At 39.8% G+C, this 11,191-nt stretch overlaps 1 protein-coding gene across 1 annotated transcript; it reads left to right on the top strand.

Annotated features, from left to right (window-relative positions):
• Positions 1-2,627: 2,627 nt before the first annotated feature.
• Positions 2,628-10,433, top strand: mpc2b (mitochondrial pyruvate carrier 2b). Its single transcript, XM_031734537.2, has 5 exons — positions 2,628-2,954; positions 6,837-6,877; positions 7,287-7,371; positions 7,920-8,031; positions 9,370-10,433. Exons 1-5 carry the CDS (start codon positions 2,861-2,863, stop codon positions 9,416-9,418), a joined length of 381 nt encoding a protein of 126 aa, XP_031590397.2. The 5' UTR covers positions 2,628-2,860; the 3' UTR covers positions 9,419-10,433.
• The last annotated feature ends 758 nt before the right edge of the window (positions 10,434-11,191 follow it).

Raw genomic sequence — 11,191 nt, forward strand, 5'->3', positions numbered from 1 at the left:
AGTTTCTTATATATTTCATTACTTTACTATCACTTACCACACTTTATAATTTTATCAAAACGTGTTTTTTCTTACACCATTTTGTGAGGTGATTTTAATCCAACTGTAATTATTACAAAAGGACATCTTAACTGTATAAACAACACACTGAACAACCAACAATGAAAAGAATAAAATAAAACTTCTGAACCTCTCAAGGCGCACCCTTGTAGTTTAATCAGGTGCTCGTCGGTTTACAGAATTTTTCCCTGAATGACAGACACCCTTACCAAACACCGAGTAAGTTTACATTTCTTAAATCATACTTGCCCCTTAAAAACCCTCAATAAAATCAGAAATAATTGAGATTTCAGTGGTGACTCAGTCTGACCTCAGTTGCCTGCACTCGCCTTCTCCTTACTTTGCTGGGACATGAGTGCTCTTTCAGACTCATTGAGTCTACCTGCAGGTTTCCTGGAATCAAAATGAAAGCAGAGAACAAAAATCACTCAAGAAATCTCATCCTTGTCACCAAGATTGTTGTGGAAAAATATCATGAGTATCGACCCAAAATGACTTTCTCAGATTTATCGAAAGAAACTTATTATTATTTTCTGTAAATCATTGGATTTATTTAATACATTAAATATTATATTTTAGAGACTGTTCTAATCTGATATCCCATTCTAAGTTCACTTGTAAAACTTATCTTTTAAATACATTTTTATTTGAATTCAATTCAATTTTATTTATATAGCACCTAATCACAACAACAGTTGCGTCAAGGCGCTTTATATTGTAAGGTAGACCCTACAATAATACAGAACCCAACATTCATATGACCCCCTATGAGCAAGCACTTTGGTGACAGTGGGAAGGAAAAACTCCCTTTTAACAGGAAGAAACCTCCGGCAGAACCAGGCTCAGGGAGGGGCGGCCATCTGCTGCGACCGGTTGGGGTGAGAGAAGGAAGACGGGATAAAGGACAGAATGAATTTGTAATTTAATGTGGTGAAATTATTATCAACCGGGTGGTTCATGAGACAATTATTTTAAACCAGTCTGGTTTTAACATTTACAATTAGGAATTGTAATTAAAAATGTAATGCATTTAGGCTACGTCCACATGTACCCAGGTAATTTTGAAAATGCAGCTTTTTTGATGCAGGTGTCAGGTAAACTTTAGAGTGGTCGTGAGAAAATCCTAGAGAAGAAATTTGGTCTCTTCAATGGGGCATTTCTTTGGAAACTTTTCTATATTGTCTTGGCCATTAATCATTAACTCCAGGACAGTGTTTGGACTTTTCCACTTTTCCCGGAGTTCATTGTAGACTTTAACACTGAGTCCTTCAGTGTTCTCTAAGGACATTTTAAGGTTTTGGGACAAAATTTTAGCCCAAATCCTGTGGGTAAACCTGTCCATAATGGCTCAGCCAATCAAAGCCAGCGGATTTCGTTATACGGGCATTTTGCCGTAACACAGGCAGAAATATTGCCGTTCAGTGCCTTCATAACTTGAATTTTTCGTGACATGGGGTATTCGTAAGTCGGGGTTCCACTATATATGAGTGTTTGTTTATAAATACACAAACAATACACATATGCTTTCAATTGTGTAATTTAAGTGATCTAGGTAGCTCTCTTTTGGAAGTTCAGTTAATGCTAGCAACGTGCTTCAGAGTTTGTACGTGCTTCGGAGTTTGTATGTGCTTTGTCTCTAGGGGCCACCGTATATATTTATATATAAACATATATAAATAAAACCATGTGTTTGGTTTTTTTACACTAGTAATTCCTTTTGTGCAAAATTTTATATTGTTGTTAATAATACATTAATTAAAGTAACAAAACAACATGAAGGAGTGGGGAGTGACTATGAATGTAAGCTTCGCTGCCGGAAGAGCCGACTCTTTTTAATGAGTCGAGCCGAAAGAGACAGTTCTCTAAAAAGAGTCGGAATTCCCATCACTAGTGTGGAGAAGAGAAAATCTAAAACAAAATTCTGCACCCAATTCTTCATTTTTAACGTAATTAAAAATGTATATTGGTGAGTCATATTACTTAGGAAAAAGAACAGCTCCCAGAAATCATTAAAAGCTCAAAATTACCATAACATTCATGTCCATGATGAGTGCATCTAAACTTCACCACATCTGTAGGATTGCACACATTTCAAGAAGTCTCTGATCTTGTTTACCAAAGTTGCCAGCAAAAAAAAAGAAAGGAAAAAAGAGGAGGCCAAAGACTTTGCACAGTGGCGATTAAATGTGTATTAAATGTCTTATCACTTATACAATACTATATGTGTAGTTCATGGCTGTACAATGGACCCATTGGACATTTTATTGCACATATTGCACATTTATCTATCTTGTAAGGTTTTTCCCTCCAGTTAAACATCCTCTGGCCCTCAAGCATAAAATACAATATCTCATCATTACTATTTTCTTAAACCAGGCGTTTGGTTCAATATTTCTTTCGCTTGTTCTTACTTTTAGCTCCACCCAGTTGGGAAAAACTGTGCTAAAAACCTAACAAGCCAGTGTAAACCAATCACATCATCGGTATGACCACAGTGGCCAATGACAATAGCGCAAACTTATAGCCCCGCCGTCACGCGGTAGGTTGCATCGTACAGAAAGTCACCTCGTCGTGTCAGAGTGGGAGAAGCTACTGACAGTTAGCAGCGTTAGCAGCGTTAGCAGCGGTCATAGTACCGCCGGGAGAAGGTCGACAGCAGGACGGCAGCATCCTCTCTGAGCCTTATCTAAATCTCACAAACAGCTTTTTAAAGTCTCTAGCTACTCGGCGAGCTAACAGTTTTGCGAGCTCGCTACCAGGTTTCCGCTCATCTCTCGCATTCATTATCAACACCTTCATCATGGCTGCGCTCAGAGCGTCCTATCACAGGATTTTGGACAGGATCGAGCACATGCTGCCCGCCAAGCTGAGACCTGTGTACAACCACCCGGCAGGTAAGACACAGTTGACCGTCCTGAGTTTGTTTGGTATATGGAGCCGGGTGACCGCAGCCGCCCTGTCCAGTTGTGATATGCGATGAGGATGCACTGACCTCTCTGCACCGCATCGTTCAGGGGTCACAGTAGCAGCTCTTGCCCTGATGCCCGAGCTGCATGAAATTAATTGCGTTTGCGCTGTCAGTGTAATCTGTAACCTGCCGGGATAACGCGGCCTGAGCCGAGAAGCTCGGTCTGTGGAGGAAGAGCTAAAGCCAAACCCACTTTCATTCAGTTTATCGAGTTCTGGGTGTTTAACTGTGCATTTCAACCAGTCCTTCATCACTAAACTACGAGGTCGCATGCTCGGTCTGATAAGAAAAGTGGTATTGTGCCTCTGGGGAGCTTGATTGGTTGCATATAGTTAAGGTTGGCTAAACAGAAGTTCATGCTGCTTCCTGTTAGTTTTGGTAACTTGATTTTGAATAAATTAAACCCAACTTGCACAAAAACTGATTTTCTTCTTTTGGTAGAAGGTCAAAATCTGTTTGATTGCAGAAAAAAAAACCTGTTATGCTCTCTGCTACTTTTTACTGTTCAGGCTTTACTTCTGTTATTTATCTACTTCACTGTGAAACACAGATATGTTCCGTTCCATTTGAAATCAGAAATGCCGACTTCCAAGATGGAAGTTTCAACTGGAATGCCCTCAAGTCAACTCAAAAGGTTGGACTAATTTATGGTCCACCATTACAACAGTGGACAAAAACATTCGCAAAACTGTGAAACCTGGATTGTGTTGTGTATTTGTGACTTACTACACAGGGAACAGACCAAGCTCCATCTATGAACGTGCACCAGCAGCCAGTATTGCTAGTGATGGATGAATTACTCTACCTTGAAAAACAAATCCTTGCTTTTCCGGCTTTACAACTGGCACGTTCTGAACTCATGAGTGACATCACACTCCGGCATACAACTTCCGAGATAAATGGAACGCAGTGACCATGTCCTCCCAACAGCTTGTTTGGCACTGCCTCAAAGAATAAGCAGCTGTCTCAACTTAATCCAGATGCAGCCAGCTGTCTCAGCAGCACCTCGTTATTTCTGTGCCGAAGCTGCCACCGCTTACTCTGAAAATGTAAAACATGAGTTGCATGCATTCACGGCATCAGAGCAGCTAAAGACCCCATGGATTACTTCTATTTTTGAATGCAGTGTCCTCTCGTTAAAAAGAACATCCCAAAATATGCTTAATAGTGGCACTGAGCTTGGATAAAGTGAGTAATGTTTCTATTTGGTGACATCCCTCCTCCTTTGTACTCAGGTATCCTGAATATGATCCTAGCTAAGTCTGCAAATAAAGCTGTTCTAACTTATGTTTTTTGTGTGCCTGGTATCAAGCACAGCAGGGACACAAACACAGCTCACTTCAACCAAATCTATGCTCTGCACAGATGAAATCCAGATTTTGGTACCCACTTGTTTTGTCACCCGACAAATTTGCCACACACCTAACTTAAAGGCCGTGCTGTGATTGAAGTTCTTTTACAGAGAAAGTTGGAGGCAACCGTTTGTTCTTAAAGGGATTTGTTGGGGACAACATGATCGCTGTTGTTTGTTTTTTATCATGCTGGCTAACCTCTTAGAGTGACTAGATTTCCAGGAGTGTGGCCGTGCGGCACCTACGCTGAGCAGAGTGAAGTAGGAGGAGTAGAATAAAATGGACTACTTTCAGATGCTCGATTATTCTTCTCAGGGGGGTCCCCATAATTGGTAGCTCCATATTTCTATTTGACAGTGGTTTGTTTTGGTGTTTTTGTTTTGTTTTTTAATGATTTAAAGATGACGATAAACTGTAAATAAAACTAGACTCAACAACAAATTTGGCCATGTCTATATCATCCTTATCTTATCCAGTGAGTTGCAGTGCACACTGAACATTTCTGGTATTTGTGCACTCACCTCCCACTTTCCCTCATGAGGGTATATTTTGTCAGTATTTATCAGTCAGGGTAGTATAAATCGCCTACGAGTATAACACACTATAATTAAGCAGCAATGCCCTTCAGAACACTGTGCTAAAGTCTTTAGCTCTCATTTGAAGCACAAACTAAACTGTAAGTCTTGCTTATGTATTGAGGACAGTGATATTATCGAGAGGGATCTTGGTTAAGGAGTAACTAGTGTCACTAGCGACACTGGTCTTAGCTTTGTCTGTGAAAGGGTACTGGAGCTCTGGGGTTGTCAAGGACAACTTTTCTGATCAGGTATGAAGGGGTGGAGACAAAAGCCAACTCCCTCAAAGATGATTGGCAGCCACAAACGCTGTAGTTTCTGTTTTGCCCCGCAGCACTGCCGGAAATGCTGATTCCAGACCGGCAGCTTTTCTTCACTGTGCTGTGGCTAATTAAGTCTTTGTGAATCTCCTCCCAGTGGCTCAGAGACACTGAGTGTCTGATCTGTGACACTCCAGTGGTGTGGTTTTGATTTGAGCTTTTCACTCTTCCAGAGCCTGAATGTCTGGGGCCGGAAAAACTCAGTGAGCTCAACTATGAGCAATATATTTTGAGTGTTAACAGCCACTGCTGTGACGTCCTGATCATCTGATGTTTTCTGTTGCTGCTTTCCAGTTCTGATGTAATAACGCCACGATTGCATCAGGGTTGTTGAGGTGGTGTTTGTTTGACAGGAGTTCAAAGGTGTAAAGGTATTGCTATAAAAAAAATTGCGGCAATGTTATCACATGGTCTCTTATTATATTAAGGACGCAGCTAGTGGTTGCTTTCAGAATCTGTTAGTCTGCTGATCTCTGAATTGGTTGGTTTTGTTTATAAAGTGACATTTAAACTTGATAACTGACCAGCCAAAATATATGAAAGTATAGCAACAAAACAGTACTGTACTGTACTTGCAGTACTTATCTACAAGATTATTGTGGTCTCTAACATTTTGCGATATGTTCAGTATTGCAACTATAACTCATAGTGAGTTTAACACTTTTTAACTCCAGATTGTGTCAAAGTTTACTTTTTTCAATATCTGTTTTAGTCAAAAAGATAAAGTTGTGATTAAATTCTGCCATAAGACAGTCAATCAGCCTGCAACTGAATGGGGTCAAGCTGGCAATTACATCCAGTCTGTTTCTGATAATACAGCAGTTAACTGTGATAAATCGTCAAGCATCCCGTATCTGCTGCTGACTGCATAGATAGAAATTCATATTGACTACTACATTTACGCTCAGCAGCCTTCCTCTTCTATTGAAACATAAACAGAATACAGCTAGCTGGCAGCCAGTTGATACTGACAGGACCTCATTCAGAGTGATGGCAACATGTTCGCAGTGTCTGCATTTAAAAATTAGACGGCGATTATTTGCAAACAGTTAAAAATCTGAGAGGATTGAACTGACAGCTTCCTGCCTGAAAGAACGCGACCTGTGCAATCGCCTTGCAGCCAGGAGTAGTCGTGAGTGTGCGACATACTCAAGCTCTGGGCAACCAGCAACCTTAGTTAGCATAAGTTGCATATGTTTTCCTATTTAATGCAAGTTTGCTCAATTAATAGGAGGTTGGTACACGAGATGATGCAGTATCACTACACAAAATATTACACTTCTGTGCTGTATCTGTTTATTTATGTATTGTTTTATTTTCCACCCCTCAACCACTAGTTTCTAAATTAGCACAAACCTGGTTTGTCATTGTATAATTTTCTATAAGAGAAATGGCCTTCATATCAGGAGCTTTTCTTTATCCTCAATTTTATTGTGTGTGGTTAATACTGTGGGAAAGCTGGTTACCTCTGGAAAAACTAAACCGTGTGATCTCATTTTACCTCCTGTCATCTTGACATTTTTCAATTTGTTTTATTTTTTTTATTTTTTTTCCTCTGTAGGTCCGAAAACAGTTTTCTTCTGGGCCCCGGTGTTTAAATGGGTAGGTGCACATTCACCCAGCTTGTGAGCCACAGCATAAAGTGCAGACAGACTTTAATAATATGATTTATTTAAAACTACTAAACAATCCAAGCATGCCTTTATCCATACCTCATCAGCAGACAGTCAGCAGTTAAGCCTCTTACACTGCAGCTCGCACATTATGTTACACAAGTAGGTCCCTTGTTAACTCTTGACCCCTTCGGATGAAATTTGTCACACATGGCAGTTCTGTCAATAGGAAGATTGTGGTATTTGGATGTTTTTGTTTTTTTTTTATGGGTCTATAGTTTAAAAAAAAAACAAAACAAAACAAAAAAAACTGTCACTACCACTGTGTGATTATTGGGATTCTCATTTAACACTGACTGATCATTAATGGAGTAAATACATCAGTCTCTTCTCTACAGGGTCTGGTTATCGCTGGTTTGGCTGATATGACTCGACCAGCAGACAAACTCAGTACCTCTCAGTCTGCAGTGCTGACGGCCACAGGTGAGACGACCCCGAAACTCAAGTCGACTTCATAATGTGTCAGTTTGGAAGAAACGCGTACGTAAATTCAAATGGGTTTTGTGTGAGACAATGGACAGTTTAGTGCAAAAGTTTCCCTGGTGAGTCTTTCTCTGGGGCTTTTGTAGAATATTCCCCTTGGGCAGAGTTCACAGCTGGTCGACACCTTTGAGTCTTTCTTTTCTTAATTTAGGATTTTCGGTGAGTAAAAGGTTAACTGGAAACTTAATCCTGGTTTAAACTTTGAAAGAAGTGATGAATAGTTTGTAGTTCTTAAGCTCTGCCTTGAGTTGTTGTTATACATTTCACATCTCGTTACTTGATCTCTCTGTTTCGTTTTCAGGTTTTTCTATATTCTTTTTTCTGTGTTAAAGGTCGCCTGTTTTGTTCCACTTTTTTTGCACTATGTCTCTTCAAACAAATCTTATCTGTGACTCTTTGGCCAAAACACTGACTCTGTCCTGAGTAGTGACCCTGGTGTACCATCAGTGTGCGTCACGTTCACTCCTCCTGTTCTGTTTCTCCATCAGGGCTCATCTGGTCCAGATATTCGTTGGTTATCATCCCGAAAAACTGGAACCTGTTTGCTGTCAACTTCTTTGTCGGCAGTGCCGGAGCCTCACAGCTTTACAGGATCTGGAGGTGTGTGAATGCACAGTAAATGGTGTTTCTGCCAGTGGGTTACATGAGCTCATAATCACTGGTAGAAGCATTTTGAAGATTAGTTATAATAAGGAATGCAAGATAATTGCACAGTAGCCTTGTGTAGAGTACTTATTTCTTAATCATTGCTGATATGAAATCATGCAGGCACGTTAATGTTTGACCCTAGAGTGCTGTAGCTATAGTGAATGTATAATGTACTGTAGTCTTCATGTGTGCTTTGCTTTCCAGTTTCAGCTGAACTCTATCAGGAGACAGTTCAATTACAACAAGTCAATATTTGTTAAGACCACCTTTATTCTTCAACACACACTGAACTCTCTTTGACAGCTTTCTTCTCATTTCTTTAAGTAGTCTTCAAGAATAGTTCCCCAGGCTTTTTGAAGGATATTCAAATCTCTTCTTTGGACTGGGCAGGCCAGTCTGTACTTTTCTGCACTATTATTCAATGTTGGCAAGATCTCCAACACCACTTGCTGAGACAGCAAAAACCTGTCTCAACAATGTTGAAAGACCTTCAGAAAGTCTGGAGAGTTATTGCTCAAGAGTACTTAAAAAAAGTTACAGGAAAGTTTGGCTCATCGGAAACAATTTAAAATTTAAAAAAAAAAAAAAAAAAAATGACTTGATTTGAGACTTTTGCACAGTAGTGTACCAGTCAAGTGATTCCTGGAATTCAGTTTTGCTACACAAAGTAGTCCCTTCATTGAGATGAGTTGCTGCTAAGTATTCATACCACTAGATTTTTAGTGTTTTAGTGAACATAGCTTCCCAGCACATCCACAATATCCCAGTTCAAGCCCAAGAGGAGACACAAAAGCCAGTCATGGGGGGGGGGGATCACAAGCTATTGCACTCTTAGTGATGGTCCCATACCTGGATAAATGGGAGGGTTGTGTGAGGAAGGCATCTGCCGTAGAATCGGTGGATCCTTCCACTATGGCCCTCCTCTGGGAAATAAGAGAGCAGCTGAAAGTATCTTTATTTGTATTCTGAAACTCTACCAAAGTAGCTTTGCACGATTTCTATATTTTATTTATTATTATTTTACGTTCAACTAGTACTTGATGCAGCACATCAGTTCATGGTCGCTCTGAAAGTTTGAGTTCCTGTGTCTTTAAGCCCCACGCTTTCATCTGATTGGCCGATTTCCTCAGCAGATGTCTGAGCTCACTAGGATTATTTTAGTCATTATTTGAAGCTTTGGCCATAGTTAACATGGAACACTATTTTGAGTTGAGAGCAATTTAAACAATGTGGTTTTTTTGTTTGTTTGTTGTTTTTTTTTTTTTTTTTTTTTTTTTTATCATCTAACAGGTACGAGCAGGATAAGAAGGCGGAGGCCAAACAGGCTGCGGAGTCCTGAGTGTATCGACGCTCCATTGCAGCGGACTAAAAGGGAGACTTCTTATCATCTCGACATCACACCATGCTGTCTCCATAACATCCATGCCATAATAACCATTGTTCTACCACATTAAGCCTGTTGTCCCTGTTGGAAATATGCACTTTTCTTTAAGTTTCACATTTCCTCAGGGTGTACTGGGGGAGGAAAGGAAAACAAAACTTTTTTTTTTTAACTGTAGTCAACACATGCTCAAGAATGGTGGTCATCAACGCACAAATACTTCTTGTTCAACACATTCTGTGATTGTACATTGTTTAATTTAAGTTCATGCTTTATATCTTGCACACTAGCTGGGAAGTCTTTAACTTTTCCATCATCAATTTTCAGGTGTAGCAATCAGTACCTCAGGCAGTCAATTCCCAAAAAAACAGAACTTGTAACTCTTGGAGTTGTGTTGAACATGGTTTAAGGAATGTGTCCAGATGAAATTAAGGATGTCATCGCACTTAACCTTTTGATTTATTTATAATTTGATCATTATGTACCGCTTGAGATCATTAAATTGTCATTGATTACCGTGTAACGATTTCTTCCATCGGAATGACTTTAAATCTGTGTGAACGCAAATGTTGATTTATGAATTACTTGATTAAAAATTTGCAGCCAAAACTGTATAGGAAGATACTGTTATTTTCTAATTGTGCTTCAGGAATACTTGCCTAATGCAACATATTTAACCTGTGCAGCCTTGTCTTGATTGGTAACACAGTTAACCAGCAAACACTGGTACTGACACGCTAACAGCGCTCTATCAAAATTGTTGTTCTGATGAAGGTGTTTTATAGTTTTTGTGTAACAATAATTATTTGAGGTGTTCCCACTGTATAAATTAACCCCTGACTAATTTAGCAATAATTAGTTTTATCAATTAATTTGAAGACTGTTTGAACAAATGGCACTTTTGAGGATTGATCGTTATGGCTCTGTGATGACTGTCTAATGCTAATAAATATGGTTTGATGCCTACAGCTGATTTAAATTTTTAGCATTGAGTAAGAATAATAAGAGAACATTTGTTCCACACTAACATCGCTTCACTTATTACAGTGCTCCTCTAAGAACAGCTGGAATGATGGGATCCACCATTTGTGGAGGAATGTATATTCAGGGGCCACTGTATTAGGTACACCTGTTCAACTGCTCATCTACTCAGCCAATCACATGGCTGATTCTCAGTCCATTTTGGCATGTAAATATGGCCGACCTCAACTAGTTCAAACTGAGCATCACAATTTGGAAGAAAGGTGATTTAAGTGACTGTAAAGGAGGCATGGTTTATTGAGTGCTAATCTACTGGCAATTTTCTCCCCAAATCCTGGAGGTGGTTGAGGAAAATATCCAGTGAGCAGCAGTTCCCTGTGTGAAAATGCTTTTTTTGATGTCAAAGGCCAGACTGCTTCCAGCTGAAAGGAAGACAACAATAATTCAAATGAAACACAAACAGTGTGACTAAAGTTGGATGATAGACGACTGCTGTGTCTTGATTTCTGTTGCAACATCCAGATAGTAGGGTCAATTTTGCTTAAATGACCTGAAAGCATGCATCCACCATGCCTTATATCAACACTTCTGGCTTTTGGTGGTGTGATGGACCCCTTAGTACCAAGCGAGCACTCTTTATAGCACCTGAGTAGTGTTGCTGACCATGTCTGTCCCTATATGACCACAATGTGTCCACCTGGCTGCCTCTAGCAGGATAACACTCGATGTCAGAAAGCTCAAATCGTGTCC

The sequence above is a fragment of the Oreochromis aureus genome, linkage group 16 (genome assembly GCF_013358895.1).
Source record: "Oreochromis aureus strain Israel breed Guangdong linkage group 16, ZZ_aureus, whole genome shotgun sequence".
NCBI classification, from domain to species: Eukaryota; Metazoa; Chordata; class Actinopteri; order Cichliformes; family Cichlidae; genus Oreochromis; species Oreochromis aureus.

What these genes read in the sequence shown, in the direction of transcription:
- mpc2b (XM_031734537.2), top strand. Translation starts at nt 2,861, where the DNA reads ATGGCTGCGCTCAGAGCGTCCTATCACAGGATTTTGGACAGGATCGAG. An exon ending in GGGCCCCGGTGTTTAAATGG is followed by an intron (nt 6,878 to 7,286) that starts GTAGGTGCACAT and finishes TCTTCTCTACAG; the next exon opens with GGTCTGGTTATCGCTGGTTT. An exon ending in TGCAGTGCTGACGGCCACAG is followed by an intron (nt 7,372 to 7,919) that starts GTGAGACGACCC and finishes TTTCTCCATCAG; the next exon opens with GGCTCATCTGGTCCAGATAT.